This window comes from Sparus aurata, chromosome 15 (genome assembly GCF_900880675.1).
Source record: "Sparus aurata chromosome 15, fSpaAur1.1, whole genome shotgun sequence".
Lineage (NCBI taxonomy): Eukaryota > Metazoa > Chordata > Actinopteri > Spariformes > Sparidae > Sparus > Sparus aurata.
In genome coordinates this window covers 23,685,034-23,712,649 of record NC_044201.1, presented here as the reverse complement: position 1 = coordinate 23,712,649, position 27,616 = coordinate 23,685,034, and the positions used below count along the sequence as shown (strand labels likewise).

Genomic DNA, 27,616 nt, shown 5'->3' with positions numbered 1-27,616 from the left:
TAGGTACAAATTTCGCAACGCGCAGATTTGAATAAAAAAAAAAAAAGAAATCCTTTGAAATATCTCTACATCTGCTTGAGAAATTGGCATTTAATTTGGTGCAGAAGGTCATGTTCCCGGAGGATAACCACACCTGACTTTGGCGTCCCCCGACTTTTCCACAGGTGTCATTTTTGATTCAGATGTATTCACAACTGTCATGAAAATTGTAGTAACTTTAACGCTATTTTTATACATGGACACAGCCATGGAGGCGAAGTCCCATTCATTTCCATCAAAACTGCTCAGTGGCGCATGAAGCCAAAATGACTCAACTGTTTTCCACATAGCTTTCTGCAATGTGGGGCCCATAGAACTGAGCCGGCTAACTTCGGGTTTAGTGTATAACTTGAATGGGGATGAAATTATTTTATCGTGCAGCTCTTCTAGACTTTGCAAATGTTGTTGGACCAAATGGCTCAAATTCTAACAGTGAAACGACTCGTTTTGTGGAGGTTGTGACGCTCAAAAAAAATTTTTCCACCGTTTTACAGATGCTTCTTTCCTGCTTGGCACTTGTCCTGAAGCCCTAATGTGGCATTAAGCTGAAATTAATTTAGCATTTAGCCTAAATACAGGCTCAGAGAGCTGCTAGTGTTGCTTGACGTCATCAATATCAGGGACAAAACTGCCTGAATAAAAATGCAGCACATAGATATACCAGGAAGCCTGATATCAAACTGTTAAAAGTTAGAAACTGCCACCTGTAAAGAACAGATTCATTTTAGGACTCTCTGTTATTACAGGCTACAGTTTTTATCAAGAGGAGCACAAATGTACAATAATCTTTTACAAAGCCAGAAAAGTAGAGTGAGGGAAGGCACTCCTCTAATTCTGCTGTTCAGGGGATTTTTCTATTTGGCTCCCTTCACTCCTCCCACCCTCATCTCCTTCTCTCCCTAGTTTTCTCTTGCTTTGCTGGCTTTGTACACTCCAGTGCACCCGCTACAGCCAAGCCTAAGCTGAAGGGACATTGAGCTGTATGTAAATCAATTTGGAACGTATCCGTATGTGGAAATTGAATTAGACTTGTCAACCACACCTCTTTAGTTCCTCCTCGTCATCTCTCCCTCCTTCTGTCGTAGTCTCCTCTTTTTTCAAGTTCGGCATACAGTTGCACCGTAAGTAGCTATAGCTATAGGAAGGCTTAGGGTTAGGCTCGTGGGGTAGAGGGGATTAAACGAAATCATTGAAGTTAGCAGTCTTCAAAGGAAGCAGAGATACTGCAAGAGGAGCCACATTTCTCTCAAATGGTTTCATGCTCAAGGGGCTTTGTGTAATGGTGAATTATTACATGAGGCACGGATTCACATATATGTAAATTAGGCTCAGCGCTGTAAATTTGCACAGAGTATCTTGCTCCATGGATGCCTGAGAAAAGGATGATATTAAAAACAACGATTCATGTAAACAACGTGTGACACATCCAGTTTGGGCTTCATCAATTATGCCAGTGTAGCGTGCCTGTGTCTGCTTCGTTTGATTTGTTCTTTTCAAATAAAACTTACCAAAACAGGTTGGCGTCAGCAGCAACAACATTTTTATCTGCTGTTATTTCGGATATGACTGAACGTGAAATCTGAACTTTTTTTCATACAGCAGAAAAAGGAAGACAGGCTTTGTATGGTCCGCTGTAATTACTTTTTCTGCCGCGTCTTTGCCTGTTTGGTTCCTGCATTGTGCTCGTCATATGGCAGCCATTCATTCACTGCGACCCTTCACTTACTGTGTAGGATACAGTTTATTTCAGCAATTCACTTAGGTCAGGAGAATTAAGGGAACCGAAACATACGGCCATCTAGTACATAAGGGGTCGTGGAGGCTAAAAGGATGGCAGAGAATCACAAAGGTCCAATCATACATCTCATCATGTTCAGCCAACGTGAGAGTGGACAGCATAAAAGGCTGTGAAGAAAAGTGTGGAAAGCTATACGAAATAATGCTGGAAATATTTTTTTTTAAGGGAAATTCAATTAATTCTGAGGAGCACTTTGCTAGACGCTTAAGAAAAGAGATGGGAGATTATATTTGAAGACAAATAACAGTATTTTCTCCCTCCCCGCGGCGCTATTAAAGAGCCCCTCATTCATCACAATTAACCTGGGTGACCATTAGTGAAACATTAATTAGATGTTAGACTGTGTCTAATGAATCGCAACACACACTTAGGAGCATTGAATCAATGGTTATTGACTGAAGCAATTACAGGAGATTTAGATAACTTTTCTGAAGAAGAAAAATGCTCAGTTTATCAGAGAAGTAAATATTAACAAGCAGAAAAACGGCACAGACTCGCGCTATCTGTTCACAGGGCACTTCATAAAACAAGCTATCATTTGTTATACAATGGCAGTTTTTGAATAAATGGAAATTTTGAGGCTGACACTCCTGATTTCCTCATGTGGAGTGAAGAAAGAAAGTCAACATCTTGTCAACATCAAAAGCTGTGTGTTCTTGTTCCATTCATACATTTCTCAACCTGTCTCCTGCATCATACAAGAGCAAAACCAAGAGCAACACTGGCAGAATTTACACTGGCTTCCTGCGGAGAACTGGAGTGATTTTCACTCCAATTCTCATCTAGTGTTCTCCATCTGAATTGCACTTGATTGGCTGCATGTTCCTCTTGACAAAAATATGGATTTAGGTGTGTAGCAGTTACTAAAGGAGGCATAATCACATGGAAGAATTCTGGTATTCGCAAAGAAACTCACTTTCCTCCATTTCTTTCTGTTTAGTGGAAAGACACGGCACATCTTGGTTGCAGTGAGGATGACATTCTCTATCGGCTCTGAAAGAAAATGTCACATCCTTTTTTTTCTGAATGCGCTCATGAGAAAGTAAAACCAGCGCCTGCTTTTTTAAAGGTCCAACAGCTCATATTTTTTCTCTGTGCTGGGATAGTAAAAAGAAGGAAACATTAATGAGAAATGGGGACCAAGGGCGTCTGAACATCAGCAGGGTCATTCTCCGCTGTGGGAGATGCACAATCCCACACCACAGAGCTAAAAGGCAGCCGGCGAGGGCAGAGGAAACTCTCCTCAAACACTGAGTAAACATTCATGGCCTCATAAATCTGTGTGTACTCTTGCCAAGGAGTTGATTACAGGCAGATTCCACCATGTAAAACCAGAAGCTTTAATACAGTATGTGTCATCGTACCAGGAGCTGCCCAAAGCTGGCTCTGCTAAACGTGCCCCCAAAAATACAGCACGGGAGCATTCGCTTGGAATTACTGCTCACGTGACACAAATCCTTTAAGTCTTTACTGTGTCGCGCATTAGAGCATTTTCGAATTTGCCCTCATTTCAATAAAATCATCACAGTATTGTGTTGGTGTTATGTTTATCAGTCTCACTGCTTTTGAAAGTTAAGCATAAAGATACATATTTGGGGATTTTCCATTAAGCGCACTACAGGCTCTGATGTGTCATACATTTTTAATGAAACATACCGGGGCCCTTTAAAGTGATTACTGGCCGCTGGCTTATCGGATTTGGTTTAGAGCTTGCTAATAGCATGATAAGGCACATTAAAGTGATAATAAGTATTTAATGAAGTTAAATGTGGTCGGGCTCGGGCCGCAGAGGATTGATCCTTTTTTAAACAGCTCGGGATAAATGAACTTTAAACTGACAGTTAAGATATTGAATGGTCCTGAAGTGTGAAAAAAAAGTAAATTTTGGCTTCATCCACTCAAATCTAATTCTGGTTCGTGGTCCTTACAAGCTGCGTGTGATGACAGAGAGCTGTGGGATGTGAATGATTCCCACCGTGGCCTGGACAAACACTGCTCTCCAGTTTTTTTTTAATCCTCTCCATATCCCCTTCTGTCTTCATGAACCTCACATTTTGTACAGATAAAAGTCAGCCAATTTGCTTTTCTGAAACTTCTTGTTACAGTGTGGCAGTAATGCACTGAGAATACAAATGAAACTGACTGTTTTGCATCAGATTCACCTTTGGCCCGTGGCGTGGTGAGTTTTTTTATGTTGTGGACAGGAATCTAAAATCAGGTCACACACATACAAAAAAAATGTCACTTTTTCTGCATTTTTCACTCGCCATTTCGTTCTCACTTGCTTGTGCTCTCTCGGTCTTTCTCTCTCTCACTCACACACACACACACACACACACACACACAAACACACATTCACACTCATCTTGCCTGATGTCAGAGTGATTATGCAGCTGCAAAAGATGGGTGTTCCTGCTGCTCCTTTGCCAATGCTTGGGGTGGGGCTCACTCACTGTGTCCATCTGCTCATGGCCTTAGGAAGAAAACCCAAACACACACACAAACACATTGATAGTCCGTTTTGAAATACATCCACATACACACAAATGCATGGAAAAGAACATGCACAAAATAATTACCTCAGCAGGGATTCTACTCAGTCAAGCTGAATGCCAGGGGATTCAAGGACACGTACAAATCACCTAATAAATTCACCGAAAAATCAAGTCCCTTCTTGCCTAAGAATGCTGAGCATTTCATCCACGTTGTCCCCCAAATCCTTCCAAGCAACACAGAGTCTGCATAAAAAGTCAACCAAGGCGATGGATTTCTTCCTCATCTTAAAACAGACTGTTTTAATCTATTCAGATTCACGGTTCTGAGAAAGTACCTGGGTGTTTGATGTGTCTGTTTTCCTTTTTTTCTTCTCTTCTTAGGGGCCTTTTTGCAAGCCATTACACTGAGACACATTACCGGGAGGATGGAAGTGCAGTCACCGGTGCTCACAACTTCACGGTACGGCGGCACTCAAGCGCTTCTGACATTTATGGCCGAGTTGATGTGCAGTGGCGCTCTGCAGTCGCGCTGTAAAAACTGACCCTTTAAAGACGTTCATGTCGACAGATGTTCTTTTACTTATACAAGATCAGTATCATGGATGATCATCTACCCTTTTTTTAAGCATTGGTTAAAAATCTAATTCAGGATTGTTCTTTATTAACTACCATGTGATCCAGTGTGTATTTGAAAGCCTCTGGCTGGTGCTGACCAGGACGTCTAGCCCGTGGCCTACTTGATGATAAGCTGCGATTCATGCTGGCTGTTTTTACGCCAACATTGCCATCAGGATTTGGTTATTGAATCCCCTTTTAGAAGCTGATCTTCTCCAGACTGCTTCTTTTAGTCCATGTGTACATGTACGCTAGCGGTGTAAATCAAAGCGCCTGCTACTCTTTTGAAAATGAAGAAAAAATTGAATTTCAAGTGGAATTCAAGTACTTCTCAAGGCCACTCACTGAGGCCCTTGTCAAAATCAGTTTATGTGCAGACATCTATGAAGGTTTTTTTATACTTCAAGGAAGTAGAGATTGACAGGTAGACATTGTAGCAGCCATTGTCGAGGAGCATTTCTGTGTCGCTGCAACAACAGTGGGTCTTTTTTCTAAAGTTAAGAGTCTCTTGCCCCTCTGCAGCTAAGTTGGATTGCAATCACTGTTTAATTTAACGCCCTGAGGACAGTTTGACAGGTCGCCTACAGCCTGGAGGAGAAATGTTTGGTAATTCGGCAATGACTGACAGGTCTATTTCCCGCAAAGTTATGCAAACAGCGTTTCCCACTCTTTCCCTCTCTCACCTTTAATTTTGAGTGGGAGGATGTTTCAAGCATTGCATCAGGCTGTCAAATTGACATACTGTATTGTCTTAGATAAGCCCCGCGCAGCTGCACACTTCTAGTACCTGCTGTCAGTGAACTCAGCAATCAGCCAAGTGTTAATCAGGGATCAGTGGAAAGACGTGTACTGTAAATAAACTCCGTCAGTCTAAATTATTTGATGAGACAAAAGAAAATGTGAAAATATAATGGTTTTGCTGCTGCTCCTCGAGCACACATGTCAACACCAATAAGATGAACATAAGCAGAAAGGAACTGTAAATTAAATGATACTCCACCTGTGAGTCAGTCATAACAAAGATTTTTCAAACCCACAGAAGCTCATTTTAAAAACTGGGCTTTAAGGAGTTAATTAACCAAGATGTATTCTGTCTTTATATGCTTTTTTTTTAGCTTCAGGAAATCTTCTAAAAACGAGCATATGACCAATTATTTCGCTTTGAATGCATTTAGCTACTTTAGAAATAGCAACCACACTGAGGATAACTCAGGGAGACAATCACAATCACTGCCTGATGTTTTCTTGTATGAAAGGTGAAGTAATCTAGGTCAAGCATAGCCTAAGCACAGAGCCCCTGAGGCTGCTCTATTTTTATTCTTAATGTAACGAATCTACATTCCATCACCAACTGTCTCTGTAAATTGTACGATAATTGTCAAACAGAAGTTGTTGGAAACAAAAAAATCTTCACTCCAAAGTAATTCCTCCTGCAGTTCAATATTAGGGATGAGAAATGGTCAATGTAGTGACTAATGACAGTTGATTTAAGAGGGCTGGAGTGCTGCTAGACAGTAAATGGAGGTCTGTAATGAGAGTCACTTCCTCTGCTCCCCTTGTGCTCAGACGACAGTGTTTTCACTGTGTCTGAGGAGCCTTAAATGTCCTCTTTTCCTCCTACTAGACCAGTTCGGTGGAATAAGGAAGGAAAAACAATTATCTTACTTCTGTCACCTCCCATCCGTGTCAGTTTTCCTGTTTCTTCCTTCAAGTGCGTAGGTTGCATTAATTTCAAAAAGGTGTGTTTGTATGAAGGACATAAATTACTGTTCTAATTCTAAAAGAACATAACTCAGGACAGCATCAGCACAGTCCTGCTGTATCGTGTCCTCTTTTGCTCTTTTGATGTCACATAAGAACAGTGACAAAGCAGCTCTTGTTCTTTTTGAATATAATGCATTTTTAATTACATTACCCAGTGGGTGAAGCTTTCTTTGCATAAAATATTTTATCTACAGTATGTAAAGGCTTTTGTCAAATTAACAATTTATCTCTTTTAGAATAACTGCTACTACCATGGGGAAGTTCAGGCGCATCCCAACTCTGATGTCACCCTCAGCACCTGCTCGGGCCTTCGGTAAGAGACATAAACATCATTTCGTATTCAAGCAGCATCTCAACACTGCCCTTTAAGTGCTATTTGCCACCGCAATGTTTATATTTACGTAAGTCAGTCTGCACAGCAGCCGATCGCTCTTAAGCCCCTTAAGCGTGCTGTCAGTAAGTTTGTGTGTGACTCGCAGGAATAGAAGAAAATGTCACACCTCATTGTGTTCGTCCAGAGAGGCATTCAGTAAATATCTGCACTCGTTTTGGCAGTAATTGGCATCTTGCTGTTGCTAATGACCAACCACAACTGGAGGATTTTGGCAACAGCAAAAAGTCCTAACATACACAAAGTCATCTTCCGCTTAATTAAACAACGAAGAAACGTTGTTGGACACAGATAATGTTTACTTTTCATCAGCTGAGTCACGGAAAAAAAGGCGGGGCTACTGATGAGGTGTTTCATGAGCAGTGTTTTCTGTGGGAGAGAGGAGCTTCTGTTGGAGTGGACTTTGACCTTTTCAATTTTCTTTTACATGCACAAGAATCTATAGAACACACTGAAGGAACGGACAAAAGCACAATAGGTATTACGTAAATGTTATTGATCTGAAATGGGAGAGATGAACAAATGCACATAAACTAGGCTGATTTGAGAATGAGTTTTTCTGCATAAAGCCATGAGGAGTTTTAACCCTTAACAAGGCTGGGGTTTAGAAAACCTGTGCTACTTTGCCCCTTTGCAAATACTAAAAAGTTTAATACTTTCATTTGGCCTCAAATCCTGCATTTGAGAGATTGGTCACGCTTTGTAGCTTTGTTTTCAGACTTGCGCTGCTGTCTCTGCAGAGGCTTCATCGCACTTGAAAACAAGACATTCATCATTGAGCCGGTGCCTGGTCATGACAATGGTACCCACATCATCTACCGAGTGGAAGAACTCAGACTGACCCCGGGAGACTGCGGCCACGGTTTCAACATGTCCTCTGTTGCCCCTGAAAACCAGATCAAAAACCCCTTCCAATCCTTCCACACAAGGGTAAGATAATTATTTATTTTTTTTGTGCAATGTGTCTTTGGATATCACAGTTCAGAGCTATATTGTCATCAATTTGAGTATTTTTTTTCATTTATTTCCATAATTGATTGTCATTTCTAAAGGGTAAGGGTATCATTCAGTCGATGAAAGATTAATGGGCGTTTGACCAAAGATCAGCATATTTGGCAAGCCAGTGAGTTTGGACAGGTTCCCAGAGGGTGTTGCTTTGGGCTTGACACATTTTATCTGCACTAAGAGCCCAAAGTCGAGGGCCCATGCAGGTTTGGCCAATCATTTGCATAGAGCAGGTGCAGCATCCATCTGCCGCTATTCCCAAGCATTAAAACCTCCAATTTAGTCAGGAAAGAATTTTACCACTGTACAGTACTTAATGACCCCTGAGTAATATCTGGGCCCAGCTTTTTTAGAAGATCATCAGTTCCACTTTAACAGATGGGACATTGGTGCAAAGGATCACTGACTAAGGCTGCTTGAACCAGTATGCCTCTCTGGGCTGTCCTGGCATACCTGATAATATTAATAATTACATGAGATAAAATAGCAGGTGGCTTAGTTCCCGCCCTGACTTAGAAAAAGCTAGTTCAAACACAGCTGGCGTAGCTATTTACAAATGTAACAAAAATTTGCCAACCACCACGTTGACATTTTTGGGAAAACTTGTTTATTTCCATTTTTTTTTAACCCAAATTTTGATGAAACAATAGATACCTTTCCCATATTCATGTGCTGAAAACTAGCTACAGGTATCAATCCGTTAGCTTCACTTAGTAGGAAGACTGGAAATGGGGAAACAACTCACCAAGCTATTTCCAAATGAGTCTAAATCTCATCAATGAGCACATTGAATCTCGTTTGTATAATCATTACAAAACAATAGTTGGAAAAACAGCAAGTTTTGGTTTAATGGGGGCTATGTGATTTTAAAAGGTCACTGGACCCAGCCAGAAAATAGTCAGATATATAACTTAAGTTTTTGTATGGAGCCAGGCTAGCTGTTTCCCCACAACAGCTGCTAAATATCGCTGGCAAACTTTTTTTACACCCAGCATCTCTGCTCTTTCTCCAGCATAAACGGCATGCTCAGAAGACAACCAAGTACGTGGAGCTGATCATTGTTGCAGACAACAGAGAGGTAATGCATATTTCTTGCTTCCATTCACAAATACAGTGTATGAACCAGAGAAACAAGACACTGAAAGCCCAGGACGCTTAATGGTAAAAGTAAGGGAAAAAAAGCAGGGTAAGCCATAGTAACAGTAGAGCAGGTCCTGCTGGGGCTGCAGAATTAGGTCAGTGTGCAACAAGCAGTGTGGTCTTGTGGCAGAAGCTCCGTTCTGACAGGAAGTGCTGAACGATTCCCTAGCGGACCAGAAAGGAAACCGGAAAAAGCCGTGTGGATACAGTGGAGTCTCCCGTAAGCACTGACGAGTTCATTGCGGGGTTTCCTCCTGGCGGCCCTCTGCCAATACCAGGACCTGAATGGAAATGAACGGAAATTTAAAAAAAAGAATAAGGGATCACGTATGTTATCAGGCACAGATTTAAAGAGCAGCACAAAACACAGGTGGATGCACAGGAGGGTGAAAATAGAGAGGTTGACTTTGCTGCAGTTTGGATCCAAAGCATTGCAGGCTGTAAGATCTGCCAATATACCTGCTCCCTGCGGCCGTGCCATTTGTCTCTCTAACACTGGGAGATTTTTCTGGATCCAGATGGTCACAGCTTGACAAGCTGCTGAACACAGAGTAAAACGTATTGCCATTGCGGGTGTTCTGTGTTGTTTCATGCCTTTTAGTTCTGAAAATGAGTGTAACTGCAGTGTCGTGTATGTCTTTATGCAACACAATTACACATGCTTATTGTTGTTTAAATGTTTTCCATCTCTACAACTATTTACATGCAATTTTGTTTTCAGTTTCAGAAACAGGGGAGGGATGTGGAGAAGGTGAAACAGAGACTGGCAGAGATAGCCAATTACGTGGACAAGGTAAAACATCCTCTCCCCTTTGCACAGGAGGGATAAATCACTTTTTTAAAATAGAAATATTGCTGGCAGCAGAGATTAATGGGATGACTGTGTGATATATTAATGTCCTACTAAAACAGCTGCTTTTAGTCTGTCTGAAACCTCTGCCAGTGCTGCTGATCCATCGAAAGCAGATACAGACAGCAGATGGATTTGCATTAGGAAGGCATGGATAGAGACATGGAAAAGAGATCTGATCATGTCAGAAACACAAGGAGAGGATTCAGTGTTGTCATAATAAAATGTTTTGTAATTCAGTGAATCAAGCAACCAAAGTAAAGGCCAAGATAGTGTCTCTCACATCTGTCTGAAGGTCTTTTGATCATTCATGTATTCTAAGATATATGAATCTCATCTTCAGTTCTACAGGGCCCTGGACATCCGAGTGGCCCTGGTGGGTTTGGAGGTGTGGAGTGACTCTGATAAATGTCCCATCACCCAAGATCCCTTCACCACCCTGCACGAGTTCCTAGACTGGAGGAAAGTCAAACTGCTGCCACAGAAACCTCACGACAATGCTCAGCTCATAAGGTAGAAATTCAATTTGACTAAATAATCTCAGCCCAGAAATCAACAAACATATGTTCATATTGGTGAATGAAAACAGATCAGGGCAGCTAGCTACAAAATCACTTATATTTTACAATAGTGCTAACCATTTTCCCAGATATAATTGATTTTACAATGTCCTACCCAGTAGTCCATTAATGTCGCTGTTGTCATGCTTCTATAAGCTGACATTTCTTATTATTCTGGAATAAAAATATGATGTTAACTGGATGTTTATTTAGCTTTTATTTTGATCCCTTTTGCTGTTATAATGGCCACAACGAATCTTCGTGGGGTCCAAATTTACAGTATAATCACGAAATGTTTGCCCTTACACCACGTACAGTAAATAAAACTGTGGCAATATCATTATCATATCATACCATTTTACTTCTTTCTTTTTTTCTTTTACGATGAAAATAAAACATGGAAACTATTTTGATAATTGAGTAATCTTTTAAATATTTTTCAGATACACAACATATGCTAATATAAGCCTTTTAAATGTAAAGACTTGCTGTTTTCTCTGTTTTGGACTGTTGGTTAGACAAAAGAAGCTATCTTCTTTCCCAATTTAAAGACTAAAAGATTAATCGTGAAAATAATCAGCAGATCAATTACCTCCGCCAAGGAGATTATGTTTTCACTTATGTCTGCTTGGTGTTTGGTAGGCTGGTTTGTCAGCAGGATTGCAAAAAAATCTACTGGAGGATTTCCACAAGTCAAGTCAAGTCAATTTTATTTATGTAGCCCAAAATCACAATCACAATGCCTCAGTGGACTTCACTATCTGTACAGTGCAAATACATCCTCCATCCTTGGTTAACAGGCTTAAGCATGCACAACTGTTAGATCTTTTTCACTTTTCGCCTCTGCAGTTTTTATCTCCTCCTCACCCAACATCTGTCCTTTGCTCTTCGCAGCGGCGTATACTTCCAGGGCACCACAATTGGCATGGCGCCCATCATGAGCATGTGCACAGCTGAGCAGTCTGGAGGCATTGTCATGGTGGGTATAAAGCCTGCTCGCTGCTCCCACTGTGCCTCCACCCTCGTCTTCCTCTGTGCAGCCTGATTGTATCAGCGTGAACATTGTTCAGATTCTGTCAGCTAACACAATCCAGACATGATTTACACCGAAAAGGTGTTCTGTGTTTGCTGGAAGCACAGTTAAAGACAGGTCTGGCAGGAAGTCATGCTTTTAAACGTAATGATATTTGTGCTGGCACTCCCTCAACATTCATGTCCTCATCATTACTAGAAACACCCAGTTGCACAAAGGAATATGTATAGATATACTCTCAGAAAGATTGCCCTGCAGATATGCACACCTTCAAAGGTCATTTGAAGTCTTGCAGCCATTCAATCAGGCTTTCCTGTGAAATCTCTGAAAGGGTTGGTGGAGCATGGGGCTAAATCAAAGGCATAAACCAAACTACATTTACATTTTTATGAGCTGTGATAAATTGTTTATGCCACACATTTGAATCAAAATGCATTTTTTTTTACACACAACTGTGCATCACCGCAGGTACCCGAAATTATTGCACATAGTAAATTAGCTGCCTGTTGGGCTGCTCTGCCTGCTGAAGCACTTGACACCCATGCCAAATCACAAAGTGGTTATGAGCCCAATGCCGTTACGCCTCAGCCCAGATGTGCATCCCCCATTAATAGATACGTTTTCTGCTGGCCGTGGCTGTAGTGAGGCTTCTCCAGATGTTTGTCTTCCCCATTACTTACAGATGGCAGATGGTTTGGACCGAGATTAAAGGGCCATGTAACCAGTTAGAGGGCGGCCACATGACATGAACCATTTCTCAAACCGTGCCCTACCATGTGTGTTAATCAGCCGCAAATTCTCTATTTGGTCCACATGTTCTTTCAATTTACTCGTCGAAATGTTTTTTATTTTTTCGAGTAAACTCACACGGGTCTTCATATGTGAGTGGTCAGGTTTAAACTGTGACAGCAAACTGTATCTCCTTTTTTTTTATAAGGCACTCCTGTCAGGGAGTTATTTTCTCACATGGCTGGAAATGATATCAGAAAGACTATCAGAGCGTTTCTCGAAACCAACACTATCAAATTCTCACCATCACAACAATGGCTTATAGCTGCTTCAAAGTAATGGCTGTGGCTTCCAAGAGTTTCATCCATTTCTGCTGACTCTGATATTACACTCTTTTGTGAGAGAGCACTCAACTACAAACTACACACACATGCACAGATACACACACTGATAAACGTGACAGAAGGCAGAGGAAAGTTTTCCCATCTTTCTTGTTAAAAGGCGGGGTGCAGCTCCCCATGATGCTTCTCTGTAATCAGAGCAGAAAATAGATTGGCTTGCCCTCAACCCTTCACATATGACCCCGCCTTAAAAGGACGCATGTGATTTTTTTCTCATGTGCATGGCACAGAGCATTTGAATGCCACAGTAGGATAAACAGGAGCCACATGGATGACCTCTTTTTTAGGGGTCTCAAGATTTGAAATTTTGAATCATGCAATTTATTCAGAGTTCTAAGACAAGCATCATTGGGGGGAAGGGTTGTTATTTATCAATTACCTGTGTTAATATGTAGACACATGCCACCATTAATGAACATTTTTCTATCATGCTCAAAGTGGGCTGCACTTCGGCTGGCATCCATAGTTATTTGTGTATACATTTAAAGCATACTGTTTAAGTTTGAATTTTGTTTTCCTTTTCAAACAACATGTTGAGGTTTTGGAGGTGTGTGCGTACGCTCCCCTGCATATGGTTACCGATAACTTTCATTTTTTGCGTCATCCAGCAGAGATGTTGATATATATCTGCAGGCATCCGTAATTGCAGCATGAATACTCAAACATGCTGTGACTATGGAATATGGGCAGAATGTTAGATGAGAAAATAAATGTCACTCTCGATACAGTAAATGTGATGCTGCAGACCGCAGCCAGTTAGCTTAGCTTAGCACAATGAATGGATAAAAGAGCCTAGCCTTGTTCTACCAAAGGCAAAGTCATTGTGTTGCCAGGCAGCCATGGAAAAGTCGCATAACCCAACACATTGCCCCTGTCAACACAGAATTGATCTAATCTAATTTTAGAAATCTTTTTTCTTATAAGATTATGAATTAGACTATTTTTCCATTATCAAAACAGAATATGGATGAATTCTCACACATGAAATTATTTTTAAAAAATTAATGCTGAGTGTACTGAGCTGTATTCTGCTGTAACACTTCATATGAGAGTGTGTAAAATAACTAAAGCAATTACAGCAAATTTTAGTTATAACAACAGAATTTTGCAAAATGATACACAAGCGTTCGTATGGGTATCTGCCATTCATCTATCTGTTTGTCCCTTTTCCAGTCTCATCTTGGCACACATTTTATGTACTGCATTGACTTTGTTTCTCAGTGACCCTCCAGACTCCCTCTCAACCCGTCTGTCTGCAAATTTAGGGGAAACTGAAATTTCCACCTGTCTTTCGTCATTCTCTGTCTATATCTGCCTCAGGGAGGGCAGTTGTCGCACTCATCAATGCACCAGCGGCTTACACAGCAGTAGATTTTGGAGCTTACTGCAGTAGCTCCTCAAGCAGTGGGTATGATTATGTCTGTGGGGGTAATGGAATGGCAGATGAATTCAGGCTTCCACAAGGAGAAACAGTAATAGAAGATGGATGAGGGGGCAGCCTGGACAGTCACAGAACTGTTTTAGGGATCCGCAGCTTAAAAATGGCTTTGATTGAGTTTTATGCATAGCCTAACATAAAAGATTACACATTATTACCATGTTCTCATGTTCTGGGATGCTCTTTTTTTTCCCATCACAGGATCACTCTGAGAACCCACTGGGTGCAGCCGTGACTTTGGCACACGAGCTGGGACACAATTTTGGTATGAACCATGACACCCCAGAGCGCGGCTGTGGCTGCAGGATGACCGTTGATCGTGGCGGCTGCATCATGACCCCCTCCACAGGGTGAGATTTAAATAGAATTAAAAGTCCTTTATGATTTAAAGTAAAGACGAATGTGACACAAATGTTTATGCTGCTGGACGGGTTGAGGCAGCTGTAATTTTAATGAAATTCAAATTAATTCTCCAGTGCACTGTCATTACAGTTTTAGCCTGATTTGACTGTTGTTTTTCCTTCAGTTTGCGCTCCGCTCCAATTAAATCTTTGCTGGCACAATGTTGGCAAACATGTTCTCAGATTTTACAATATAAACTCAGTCAGAGGTTTAAAATCGGGACTTGAGGCTGCTTCTCTCTGGTGTTGGCAAGTGATTTAGAGCCATTGAAGAATTAAAGTCTTGTTTCACACAGCTACTAGATTACATGTTTCATCAGCTTTACTTTTCTCAGCAAATTATTTTTCTCTTTAAGAGCCAAAAAAATTTATTAAGCTTCACTACAGCTGTCCAGTTTGGATAATTTTCATGTGTACATGATGCTCTTTTGTTTATATGTTGTTGTATGAGCAGAGGCCCAAACACACACGTGCACACACACATACGAACACACATAGACACACTTTGGCCAGAGACTAAAGCAGCTGCTCTAGTATTCTACTCGTGTTGCCTGGGTCGCTGAGATAACACCGCTGCTGCAAGTGATGGACTCTGTGGCTGTTAGTAAACAGCAAGCAGATAAGGTGAACCCAGAGCGCAATACCAGATTTCACCCTTGGTCCAGTGCCAGTCTTGTTTGTCTGATGGGGAGTCCCGCAAGCTGCAGATGAATGTTGTCAGGATGGATTTCCTGACACTGTGAAGAAGACGGAGACAAAAGGCTGGGAGACACAGTGTAACTATTGTGATTACTGCTCACACAGACCCACCCACAGCCAACATACCAACATCAAGCATAGCCTAAACATTAATGATATTAGTGGGGATTAAATCATGCACAATAATGGGTATTTCTCCAATTTTGAGATGGCAAGAAAGGATGCCAACTCTCTGGTTGTGCCAAGAGTAGTATGATTTAGCTGTTTGAGTTAATGTGTGCCACATCCTCCAGTCAGTGTTTATGAGAAGGTGGTGCAGTGTGTTTCCATTTGCAATTGTCAAGCAGGAAATGTACAAGGCCACAGCTATAGACTGTCAGATGGGTGGGATCAAAAAACTGTGACACATACACTTGTGTATGTCCAAAAAAATCATCCAACCTCAGACAGGACCAAAGCATACGACTGTGGGTGGATCACACCCACATCTTGAGAAATTCTCAGAAGTTTAGGCCTTTTGTTGGTTGTCCAGAAGATCCTGTGAAGAGCTTTAACCTGCCGTAGCTTTTATGAGGAATGAAATACATAACAGCTGCAACTTATGATTTTTTCATTGTGTGTTAATCTGCCAATTAGTTTCTAGATTAACCGATTAATTGTTTGGTCTATAAAATGTCAGTGTTTCATGTGGAATTCACTTGACACAAACCACTTTCCCAAAGAGACTAAGTATACCCCCTCATGGTAACAGCACTCCCAGATGGCATCAATTAGGTTTTAGATCATTTAGAAACTGTGTCGCCATTACAATATCCAATCTTTGTCTAGCTCTACAAGGACCAATGGCCAAGAGATTTCTGATCCCTGGAAGTTGAGCTCCTCTTCCCATTATGTCTTAATGTGTTCTGTGGTAGGAGGACGCAGCTGCATGGATGAAAGACACAGTTGCACAAGGTCGGAAATTGTTAATTAGGTGGGCAAAAAGATGAGACAGTACAGCAGTAAATTCAAAGTTACATTTACAACTATGATACAAGATCCAGGGTGCTAAGTGTCTGAGTTTAGGGCAGATACATTAGAATTTGGGATAATACTGTCACTAGTAGTCTTGACATTATACACTAACATTAAAAGTAGATAATAGCTTTAGTTATATACAGAAACAGCAAAGACACAGTAGAAGAAACCGCTGTAGGCTTGAGGCTACATCCTTCAAAAATGCTACAAAAACTGCTAATAAGGCATAAATAATATAATTTACCATGTGCTTGTCCCAGAAAAACTTGAGTGACCTTTTACTGTACAAATATAAAAGAGGGAGGTGGGGGCCGGCTGTCAAAAACTGTGCTTGTTTGTGCAGCCGCTGGCAACAGTGAGCTCATCCTGCTGTTCTCATACTACATTTTTTTCAGAGAAAAAAAAAGTATAATGCGCACTGAACACCACTGAATTTATGCAGTGTACTTTTTTAAATATGCACTCAGCGTTGACAACGCGGCCATGGCTTTCGCTCGTCACCAGCCAAAGATATCTAATGATGTAATGCAGACACTTTAGAAAAATGACTGCATGATATAAATGGGTCAGAATGAGTCACGGTATTATTGAATTTTTTTGTAGGTTAATGAAGCACATTGGCTCCTTTTCAGCACCCTCTGCTACATGATTATGAGATTAAACACATTAATAGTGGAGGGGGGTGATCAGTGACCTTTCATGCTGAAACTCGCGCCTCTGTTTGTTAAGTAAAGGGTGCAGGATAAATCCATACACAGTGGTACGGTGACATTTTGCCTGGCAATTTTGCTTTGATGCACTGACTCCTCGGTATCAATATTTCCAGATTTAATTATTGGTATTTTAATTGAATACAACATTTAATGGAGTTTATTGGTTTTAGTGATGGTGTTGGTCAGTCAAAACACCTTAGCCACTGCAATAAAACATAAGTGAGATGAACACAGTGGCATTAGAAGATAATAAATTATGTTAGGTAGGTGCAGTCCAATATCACAACCCTGCTTTTAGCTCACAGGAATCAATATTTTTGTACTGCCAGTGGATTAATCAACATTTCTGTGAAGGTGTGAGTGTTGTCCAGCTGGCTAATTTTCAACTGCAGTCCAATCACAGACTATGAGTCGATGAACCATTTTAGCATTTTTTAGGTCATTATTTTGGTTTTATGGTCCACACCTTGTTGTTGCGGTTCAATCTCCCCGCTCTCATCAACCCTACCTGGCAGGAGCAGGGAGCTGTTTTAAGTAAAAACGCTAAAAGTCAGCGACTACCTTGTGAACATAGTGGAGCATTTAGCTCCTAATTAGACAGATATTTCCCTCAGGAGTTGGTGGAGACCACAAACACAGCCAAAAGAAGAGTGGATATTGTACTTATATATGTCAGGTAGCCAGATATTCGAACCAAATGTTTGCTAATGTTGCCTCATAACTGTTTGATGTGTTAATAGGCAATTCTTTTGCCAACATGTGCATCATCATTAGTGATAACATCTAATGTCACTGCTGATAAGTTTCTAAACAACTTCAATTAAAACCACATTACAATGATGTTCTTCCCTGGACTTCCTCTGTTTTGATGTTTGACATAAGGGGTGAGAGATTAACTGTGTTGTCTAGACAATATTGTGACTTAGATTAAATCAGTTGTGCTGTGTCAGTCATAGTCTGAAATCTGTCATGGGAAACATTTTGCCAGAGTTTCAGAGCCTGCTTTAAGGATGGAAATTATCAACTTGCCCAAGTTCAAGCTTAGCTTAGCCAGTTATCTCCCAAATTGAATTTCCTGAACTATCAGCCTGAATTCACAGTTTCCTGTTGACAAAAGCACGAATTTCACAAACCAATCTAGAACTCATTTCCTCCATCACAGATCTGGTTTATTTTTTATATATATTAGCATCCTCCTTTGACCCTTTGCAGAGATGCCTTCAGCATCTTAAACACGTTGTTGTAAAGCAGTGTAGCTCATTTGACTGTGTGCTTGGGATACTCTCAGCTTAGACTTGCTAATGGAGGAGAGGACAGGCTGCATCTAAATGATGTGATTATCAGTGACGCTGCCAGCTGTAATCAGGGCCAGGGCACACAGTGAGAGATCCGCAGAGAGGTGCTTTATGCCTGGATAGACAGGCAGAGCGTGGAAGCAGTGCTTTTATTTGCCTTTTATCTCCTCAGTGGTGGAACAGGAAGATACACACAGAGAGATAGAGGTGAGAGGGAGACACAAACAGGAAAAAGATGACAATGAAGGAATTATTTGGCGACACATTGACAACTATGACGGGCATTTGAGCCATGAAGACTTGGCCCAAGAGATCTGTGTTATGACAATAAGTGGAACTTTGAGGGACAGAGGAGAGGAACAGGGGTGTACATAGACATTTGAAGTGTGGATGTCTTGTAGAAGTTGAGTTCAGAGTTGCATCATATGAATGTGGGGAGAAAACTCAGAAGCACTTTAATATGTCTTTATGTGCAGAAAGATGAAGCCCAGCAGGTAGCTGTGGCTGGACTTTGAGGCCAAGAGGTGAATTCTTTGTCAACACAATATGAGGTAGCCGCAACTCTTGTTATTTTCTTGTCGAAATGACAGAGTGCAAGTGAGGTGAGAAGGTGCGGAATGTCATTATCTGAAGACATTCTGCCGAGGAGAGGAGGGAGAGAGCTAGTTAGGTTTCTGGTGGGTAAATGTTTGCAATAAATTCAGCTTGTGTTTTGCTTTTCTTCGTGGTATTTAATCACCATAGGCTTCTGCCAGTGTTGCAGCCTAACATTTCCCAAAAGGTCAGACATGTCTCTCCTGCTTAGTGCAGACTAAATGCATGTCAGTCTGTTGAGCAGCTTAGAGAGCAGCAGAGACAGCTTCATGTCAGTCAGAGAGTCCACAAATAGACGAGCCCTTCAAAGCCCCCATGTGACCAATCCCCAGGATGGGTTAAATGCAAAAAAAACAATTTCACTCCTTTTTACTGCGTATGATTGTTTGTGACAACTAAAGAGTCTTCCTCTTCTTCTTCTATTATTAAACATGTTATCACTGGGTCAAGTTATACATTTTTATGCCATCAGTAGTTACCTACCTCATGCACCAGATGGTTTCTTGCACAGGACCATCACAGAAGTTGTCCCCAGGAACTGTTTGGTAATGGGTAAACACTTAAAAAAATAGATAATTGGTAGCCTATTGGATGAACAATCCATCTGTTATCAAGCAATCAGATCGCTGAACCATGTGACGTCATAGGATAGCAAATCGGGAGAACAGCATCACTTTCACTGCTCTTCTTCACTACTCAAGAAGAAGTGCTCTCCATCACTGTTGTTTTTCAAGCAGTCGCTTCTTGCTGTTGTCACCTCCGCGGTCGTCACACCTAAATCACGCCCACAAATGCCAGTAGTTCCGTACAGGATGCTGATTGGCACAAGCAAATAACTTGAAATCTGGCAAGATGGATTCCCAATCTTGAGATCATGTTCCTGTGATTTCGCAACTTGTTTACCTTTTTCTACCATGACGTCCAGTAACTTCCTAATGATGAACAATTACAAAACTGAAGTGATGTTGTTTGGGCACCAAGGTAGAGGATTTGTGTAACTCAGACTTTATCTTCTCAGGATTTGCAGTGCACCCTTGAGGCCACAAATCTTTGCGTAATCTCTGATTCGGACAACATATTTAAGCACTGTCACCAATCTAGCTATCATTTCAATCAGGAGTACTGCCAAGATCAGATAATTTCTTTCATTCAGCGATCCACAAGCTTTCATCCTTGCTTTTGTCTCCAGCCATATAGATTGCCCTATGTCATTATTTGCCAGCTTGCCAAGGAAATGAAAATTTTGCTTCCAATTTGTACAAAATACCAAAGCTAAGGTTCAGTCAAGCTACCTCTGTGTCCTCTTCTAAAACCATTTTTTTTATCAAATGGCTTTAAGTTATAGTTTTTCTTTTATTGGGTAAAATGTTGGATTCAATGTTTTTGGAGCTTGAACCAAGTTATGGACACAAGTGTAAGACATGTACTTTGAATTTAACCATTCTTTTTCAAATCTCTCTCTCATAAGTCTCCCAACTTAATAGAAACACTGATGAAAACATGAGTCACACAATGCTTAGATGACCCAATGAGGAACACAACACTGTTAAGATGGGTAAGGAAGGATAATACTGTTCTGCAGCAGATGCACATCATGTGTGCACAAATTTGCCAGATGATAAATGTACAGTTGTAGTGAGCAGCAACTAAAAAACATAATTTCATGCTTTTGTTTGATGTTGTGTATTCTTTGAAAGCGTTGTTTCAGTCCAGCTCACCCTGTACTTACCTGAGCAAGATGCTATGTGTCATCAGAGAATATAAAAGGAGACTCACTGGTTTATAGTGGCAGTAGAGTTGGTGGTAGCTTGCTGTGAGGCTGCAAGTTTTTTTCCTGCTTACAGTTCTGCTTTCCTCAACATCCCCTTTAAAGTTGTTTACTGCAAAGTTATACTTATTATCTACTATATATGAGAAATAAGGACTACAGTTATAACCATGAATGTATAAGCAGCTCAGACAACAGGTGGTTAAATAGAGTAATGTATTTATTGGTAGAGTTTTCAACATCTGTGTAGATTTCTTTCAATTATAAAGCTGTTTTTCTGCGGTGTGTCCCGATCTGCTCATTATGATTTCAGCCGATTCTAATTATCTTTCTATGCACTATAATTCATAAAGCAAGAGGTGACTGTTTGCTTGAAATGCTTGTGTAAGTGAATGCAAATCATCCCGACCAGCATTTATGCAGTTTATACAAACACCTGGGACTCTTATTTTGAAAACAGAATGACAGCAAGACTGTCATGCTGAGTTAAAATGAAGCGAGTGCACATAAATTAGGTAAATAATTAGTTTCTTTCTTTCAATTCAGGCTGGCGGCCCCAGTTGAAGAGCGAGCGACATGTGTGTATATTTGACTGAGACAGAAGCCGATATATCTGACACTGATTGACTGAAAACCAGCGGATTCTGGTCTCTATTAAGTGGCTTGGTGCATCTCTACCTGTTATGCATGCATTACACATTTTTGCCAGTGGTTTCATACTATTCTGCAGGCTTCATGTGGAGGTAATGTGCCAAGATAGGCTGCAGTGTGCCAAAAAAGGCAAGACAATGGAGACGACTGTAGGCTAGAAAACAAGTTGAATGTATTTTATGAGGAAGGAAATACATTCAGTAGATTTGCTTTAGCTGAAATATGCACTCGGTCCCTTTTGGTGAGTAACACTGAATGAAAACAAACTCCACAGGGCACCTTAAGCCCAGTCCCCTCTCATTGAAAATCAACAGACGGGTTTAAATATCTGTTTTTCCTGTCCCTTAAAAACATTACTTAATGAAAATGGCAGCAGTTGAAATGCTGTATTAGATTTCTCATAGATTAGGCACTGTCATTAAAGACGCAGAGTCAATAACAATGGATGTTTTCTTCCCTCTCTGTGATGGCAGCTTCACTATCTGAGCATACGCTTGACAGTCAGTTTCACAGACGTGTCGGACTGTGTGACGTTGATGGGATTATCTTTTAATAGTGTGTGCTATTCACAATGTGAATCAGACATTACTCACAGACAGAAATTAGCTGACTAGTTACAGTTCTGTGTAACACTGTTGTGCACAGACAAATTAGTTCCACCTCAGCAGACTACACCTGGAGAGGGTGCGGAGCTTTGTGCTAATATTATCCAGGGAAACCTACACTCTCTGCTCGGATAATTTCCTGGACAGCACAGCGGTCGTGTGGTCTCAGCTGTGATAATACACACCTTCAGTGTGGGTCTACTGCAGACTGACATCTATGCATTTGAGCTGTTCCTACATTATATAATGCAGTTTTATACGGTGTCTTTCTGTGGGTGAACTGTGATATATTAATTGTTGATTGAATGGCTTTTCATTTGTTTTGTCTCTGGCATCTTCTCGCTGGTTTGAAGATAATACATAAGGATGTTTTTTCCACAACATTATCTTTGATTTTTGCTCCGTAAGTCATAGGTATTTAGTGTTGTTGAGAAATCAAGTGTCTAGTTATACTCAAACATTCTCCATACGACCACAGTCAGTGTCGGCATGTCACACAGAGTGAACAGTAATGTAATGTTGTGTTTCCTTGTTTGTATAAATTAGTTTCCACCCTCCCTCTGAAAGCTACAGACATTCAGCTGATGGCACTTTGAAAGCACCACAACATATTCTGTCCTTCATGATGCATTTGTGCCCGTCTGCGTCCGGACAGTAAACCCCTTTGGTGTTTCGGCTCATTCCCATTAACAACTGCACCTGGCATTAGGTGTTGGAGAAGTTAGATATTCTCCAAGCATCTCTTGACGCTCCGTGAGGCTGACACTGCATCTGTTGCCAGGATGGAATCAGCACCTGTTAACTCGAGGGACGTCAGCTGCAAATTAGCAGCTCAATTATCAAAGCCCTGTTCATACACAATCAATGGCCATATTGGACATCAGTCGACAGTAGACCATTTATGAGGGGGGTGTTTTTTTGGCTCCTGCTGTAACTACTTGAGGTGCCCTCTATATTAAATCGTGAAGCTTACAAATGACAGAGCACGTCTTAATTTCTCACTTTTAGAGAGCTGTATTTGATTGGCTACAAAGGTCCACTCAGTATTGTTGCATTACCTTTGTTTTTATATGTCGGCTTCACTCAAATTTGGCAACTTGATGTTGGGGCCTGTAATGTACATAATGTTTTCTGACACTGTCAAATAGGTGTTAATTAAATGTTTAATCACTGAAGGCTGGGTTGTACTCGGCTGCATTATGTACAGAGTTGTCAGTAATATTCCCAGGAGGGAGGACAAAAAAATAGAAACACGTCTCAGTAATGTATAATCCAGCACAATACTACCTTTAACTTTGACCTCATTAATAAACAAGCAATTGAATTTACACATTTCCAGAAATATCACCTAAGCCAAAATAACAACAGTCTCCACTAGCCACCTTGAAATGCTCGCGATGTTAGAGAAAGGGATAAAATTTTCCTGGATCTGTCATTTTATCCAACTCTTCGCCAAAAGTAAACAGGATCTGTTCTGGCTTCGAGAATCATCCCCCATCCAAGTTTCATGGTAATCCGTTCTGTAGATTTTGTGTAATCCTGCTGACAAACAGACTATAAAATGTTAGAAATTTCCAAAAGGTAGAATTTTGTAAACTTTTATGCAACTAAACAATGAATAATGGTTAAATAAATGGGTTGCAAAGCATTTCATTATTTGTTGACAGTAACAAAACTATTAACTAAAGTTAGATAAACTCACTTAATTTAACTGAATGTATCACTTATTAAGGATCGTTATTGTGAATTGTTACCAACATACAGTAAACTCATTTCTGCCTGTGCCTGGAACAAAGCGTGGCTGTATACGCAGTGATGCAACTCAGAGCTGAATTAATGTTGTTTTTGTCATACATGCATCCACCAGATCTCGCTAACACACTCCATGTGGCTCTAATTTGGTCCAAAGAAATCGGATTTACCTCAGTGAGGAACCTTTACCATTACTGCCATTTTATTGAGAACAGACTGTGTTTACCCCTAATGTGCATTCCAACCCCCTTCATGCAGATCCCAAAGCATGTCTGTGTTCTGTTATCAGCGGCAGCCCATGCTATTTACGCAGGCTTTGGTCTGGACAGTCCGTCTATCCTTTTTTGTTTTTTTTGTGCTTAGGTCTCCACGCTCTGTTTGTGTGTGTTATGGTGGTAAAAAAGACTTTAACAAGTGGATCTGGGAGCAGACGAGGGCAGGCAGACACAGGCAGATTGGCTCTTGGTCAGTGAGAGATGAAAGCAGCCAGCACTCAAAGGTGGCTGTTCTGAATGAATTGGACGCAGTTGTTTCACCCAAGGGTGACCGTTAGAAGAGGAGGTTTTTTTTCTGTGTTCGTTTGTTTTAAAAATAAAAAGCTGATTTCTTTTCACATTGAATGCCTCTACTGCGATGTCCAGTCCCCTCAGGAGGAGCTTCACTATAGTCAACTAAGAGCAGTGAAATATCCATGCCGCTGCAGCAGCCAAATCCCCCTTAGGCAAAGGCAAAGCATCATCCCCTTCTCTCAACCACACACACACACAACTCTATCCAGCACCCGGCTCCGCAAACATCTTCTGTGTAATGTTGCTTTTTTTAATTTTTTTTTTACAAATGTGCCCTCTCAAGCAGCAAGCCTTGCAGACAGTCTCCACACCCTGCTGCATCTGAAGACCCCAGTCAGTCTATCGCTGCATAAGTACGTGTTTGACATGTCTCTGTCTGAAGTCAAGCTTTTCAAGCATCCGATGCCAACTGCCTCTGTCTGTGCCATGTCTGCCAATCCTCTCTGCTCGCCACTGCTGCCTGCCACATCCTCTTTCTGAAGATAGACTATGTCCCGCTGCGACTGTGAGCTGTGAGATACACATTTTACACCCTGAAGCCCGCTTTTCTGTGTCAGTCCTTTAGTGAGGGCTGTTGTAAGTTGTTGTTAGCTGGCATAAAGCATGGGATCGAGGCTTGGTTTTACTGTGTGTATATATAGTATTTACTTGTGTTTCATACTGCCAGAGGTCGAAGGAGGACACAGGCCTTAGAGGTGGTTAAGCATAGGAGCAATTGTGAAAATGTCACTCCGTAACTCTGCGTCTCTTTGTTGTTGTTGTTTGACATCTCTTTGGGCTCATATTGCCGCACTTTGCAGTCCTTTCTGCCTCTTCTATGTTATTTAGGGACTTTTTTTGTCCTCTAGCCGCCTGTTTTTACCCTCTGTGGTCATTTTGCGGTTGTTTTGAGCCCAGTGCGACATCTAACCGTGCCTCTGGCCTCGCTCCTGGTTAAACAGCAGTATTTCTGCCTTTCCTATGTCTGATCCATAATTCAATTTATCCCTCGCCGTCTATTTGTGGCTGAGCTTACCATTTGGTCTTTTTGCATCACTTTGTGTTTGATTTGGGGAATGTGCCACATCTAACTGCACCTCTGGCCCTGCCTTAAACGGCAGGATTTTTGTCATTCCATATGGCGGTCCTTGACTCATTTTCCCTTTTTGTTCGTGGTTTTGCAACACTTTGTGGTCTTTTTTCGGACTCTTTGTGGTCATTTAGTTTTGTCTTTGTTGTTGTTTGGTGTCTATGTGGTCTTGTTTTGCATGTATTTTTTTATAATTTAACGACTTCTTTGCCCTTCTGCCTCTAATTTTTACATTTCTTTGTGGTTGTTTTGGGCCTGTCCCACCACACCTCTATCCCAGCCCCTCGTGAAGCAGCGTTCTGATTTCTGCCATTTTCTGACCACGATCCATCATGTCATTCCTTTCATTATTTTGTTTTCCTTTCTTTACTTTCTCCTTTCTTACGTACATATTATTCCTGTTTTTCAATCTCCTCGTCTCTGTCTACATTCTGGTTCCTGATTCTTCGACTCGCAGACGCTCACTCTAGCAGGAGGACCATTCCTCAAGGCTTCACAGCTGTTATTGGCATACTGTACAGTTTCATCTTTAAAGTCATAGCATTTTTCTCTTTTTCAATACAAAGTCCAATTTCTTTCCTCACTAAATTAGACATTAGTCAGCCCTTCAGGGAAACGATAGCAGGGAGTGAAATTAATGTGGTCGAAATCGTGTGGTTTCAGGCTTATTATTTCATCATGGTTTAACGTACAAACATGTGCTCACACACACAGACACACACAAGTCATCCAAATCCAGCCTACCCCTCCTCCGGCTTTTTCCTCCAGTCAGTTGCTTAAATTGTCCTAGTTTAGCCAGGATACGCCTCTTGAAAATGTAGCTGCCAGAGAAAATGTTTCTCTGGACATTTGATGGGCCGCTTATGTATTGAGTAGGATTGCAAATCTATTGAACTGGAGCTGATACAATGTCAGTAGACCATTAAATTTGTTTGAAAATGCCTCTTGAATGAGCGGATTGAACAAAGCTCTGTCTGTGCTCTGCCTCAGCAGAATGATTGAGTCTACCATTTTCAAGATCATTTTGCTTTATAAAAACACACATGATGCAGGACTTTTTCCTGCGTCTGAGGCAAAATATCATTTCTCTCATTCCTTTATTCCAATCAACGTTGATCCTTGTTCTTCTTGTAGGTATCCATTCCCAACAGTGTTCAGCACATGCAGCAAGAAGGACCTGGCTGCCAGTCTGGAGAAAGGTGTTGGCATGTGTTTGTACAACATGCCCGAGGTCAAGGTGCTCTACGGTGGCCAGAAGTGTGGCAATGGCTACGTGGAGGAAGGAGAGGAGTGTGACTGCGGGGAGCCAGAGGTAAAGCATTCATCTTCACTCGCTTCAGTGGAGTGGATCAGTCTCCAGCACAGTATTTGGACTCGGCAGCTGTGTATAACTATGTGAATGTGTAACAATGTGTAAAAAAAAAACAAATGTTTTTGTGAGATAAACAAAAGTTAGAACAGAGACTCGGTTGGGAAAAAGTAATTTTAAGTCCTTGGTGAAGCAAGATGCAGTGAAGTGTGTTTAATGTGATTCAGAAAAAATCCAGGGTGGTCCTTTTGTACAAAATGCCCAAAAAACAAAAAAAACAGGCCTGATTTTCTAAGATTCTCTTTCATTTACGATAAACTGGCCCTTCAAATAAGTACACAAAAGTACCAAACATGCACTTTTCCGACTTCATTCCCACCACTTGTCCAAAGAAAACAATGGTAACTGTCCTGTAAGCAGTGACCCAGAACCAAAACAAACTTCCCGTTAAACTTTCTCTTGACATTGACGTTGTTATTGCGCCTTAAAAGCATCAAAACCTGCTGTGAAAAAAAAAAAGGCCTAAAAGCTCAGCAAACCACCCGGGGCCTCCTGTGTAAGTGTTGTATTTACATCACACCTCCTCTGCCACATGTGCTGAACAGGCTGCCACGGTGATGTCATGTCCTTGTCGAAGGCCCATTAATCAAACCACTGTCCAACTGGGTGACAAAGGAAACAAACAAAAGAGTAATCGGGTCGAGGCTGAAGAAAGGTTCCTCTGGCTGCACCGCCCAAACAACTCTGACACTTTGTTGTTGTGACGCAAGACTCGCTTGTTGGATTCATGTATAGGTTGATTATGAGATATTACTCAAAATCTGTCGAGGTTGATGGAGCATTGAAAATCTTCAATTTGTCTGTTTACCCAATCAACATCTAACACTCATACATGTTTATTTTGTGATCATATAAA

The 27,616-nt window shown here is 41.1% G+C and overlaps 1 protein-coding gene across 3 annotated transcripts in view; it reads left to right on the top strand.

Moving 5' to 3' along the window:
* adam12b (ADAM metallopeptidase domain 12b) overlaps positions 1-27,616 on the top strand; it is an 87,252-nt gene that overhangs the window by 33,863 nt on the left and 25,773 nt on the right. For 2 of the 3 annotated variants that reach the window (XM_030442746.1, XM_030442745.1), the window contains exons 4-12: positions 4,714-4,792; positions 6,948-7,024; positions 7,843-8,032; positions 9,120-9,185; positions 9,969-10,040; positions 10,441-10,610; positions 11,552-11,636; positions 14,460-14,608; positions 26,526-26,703. In XM_030442746.1, the coding sequence (XP_030298606.1) occupies positions 4,714-4,792; positions 6,948-7,024; positions 7,843-8,032; positions 9,120-9,185; positions 9,969-10,040; positions 10,441-10,610; positions 11,552-11,636; positions 14,460-14,608; positions 26,526-26,703 (1,066 nt within the window). Of the gene's footprint in view, positions 1-4,713; positions 4,793-6,947; positions 7,025-7,820; positions 8,033-9,119; positions 9,186-9,968; positions 10,041-10,440; positions 10,611-11,551; positions 11,637-14,459; positions 14,609-26,525; positions 26,704-27,616 lie in introns of all 3 variants that reach the window. The other variant, XM_030442747.1, reaches the window with a different exon arrangement.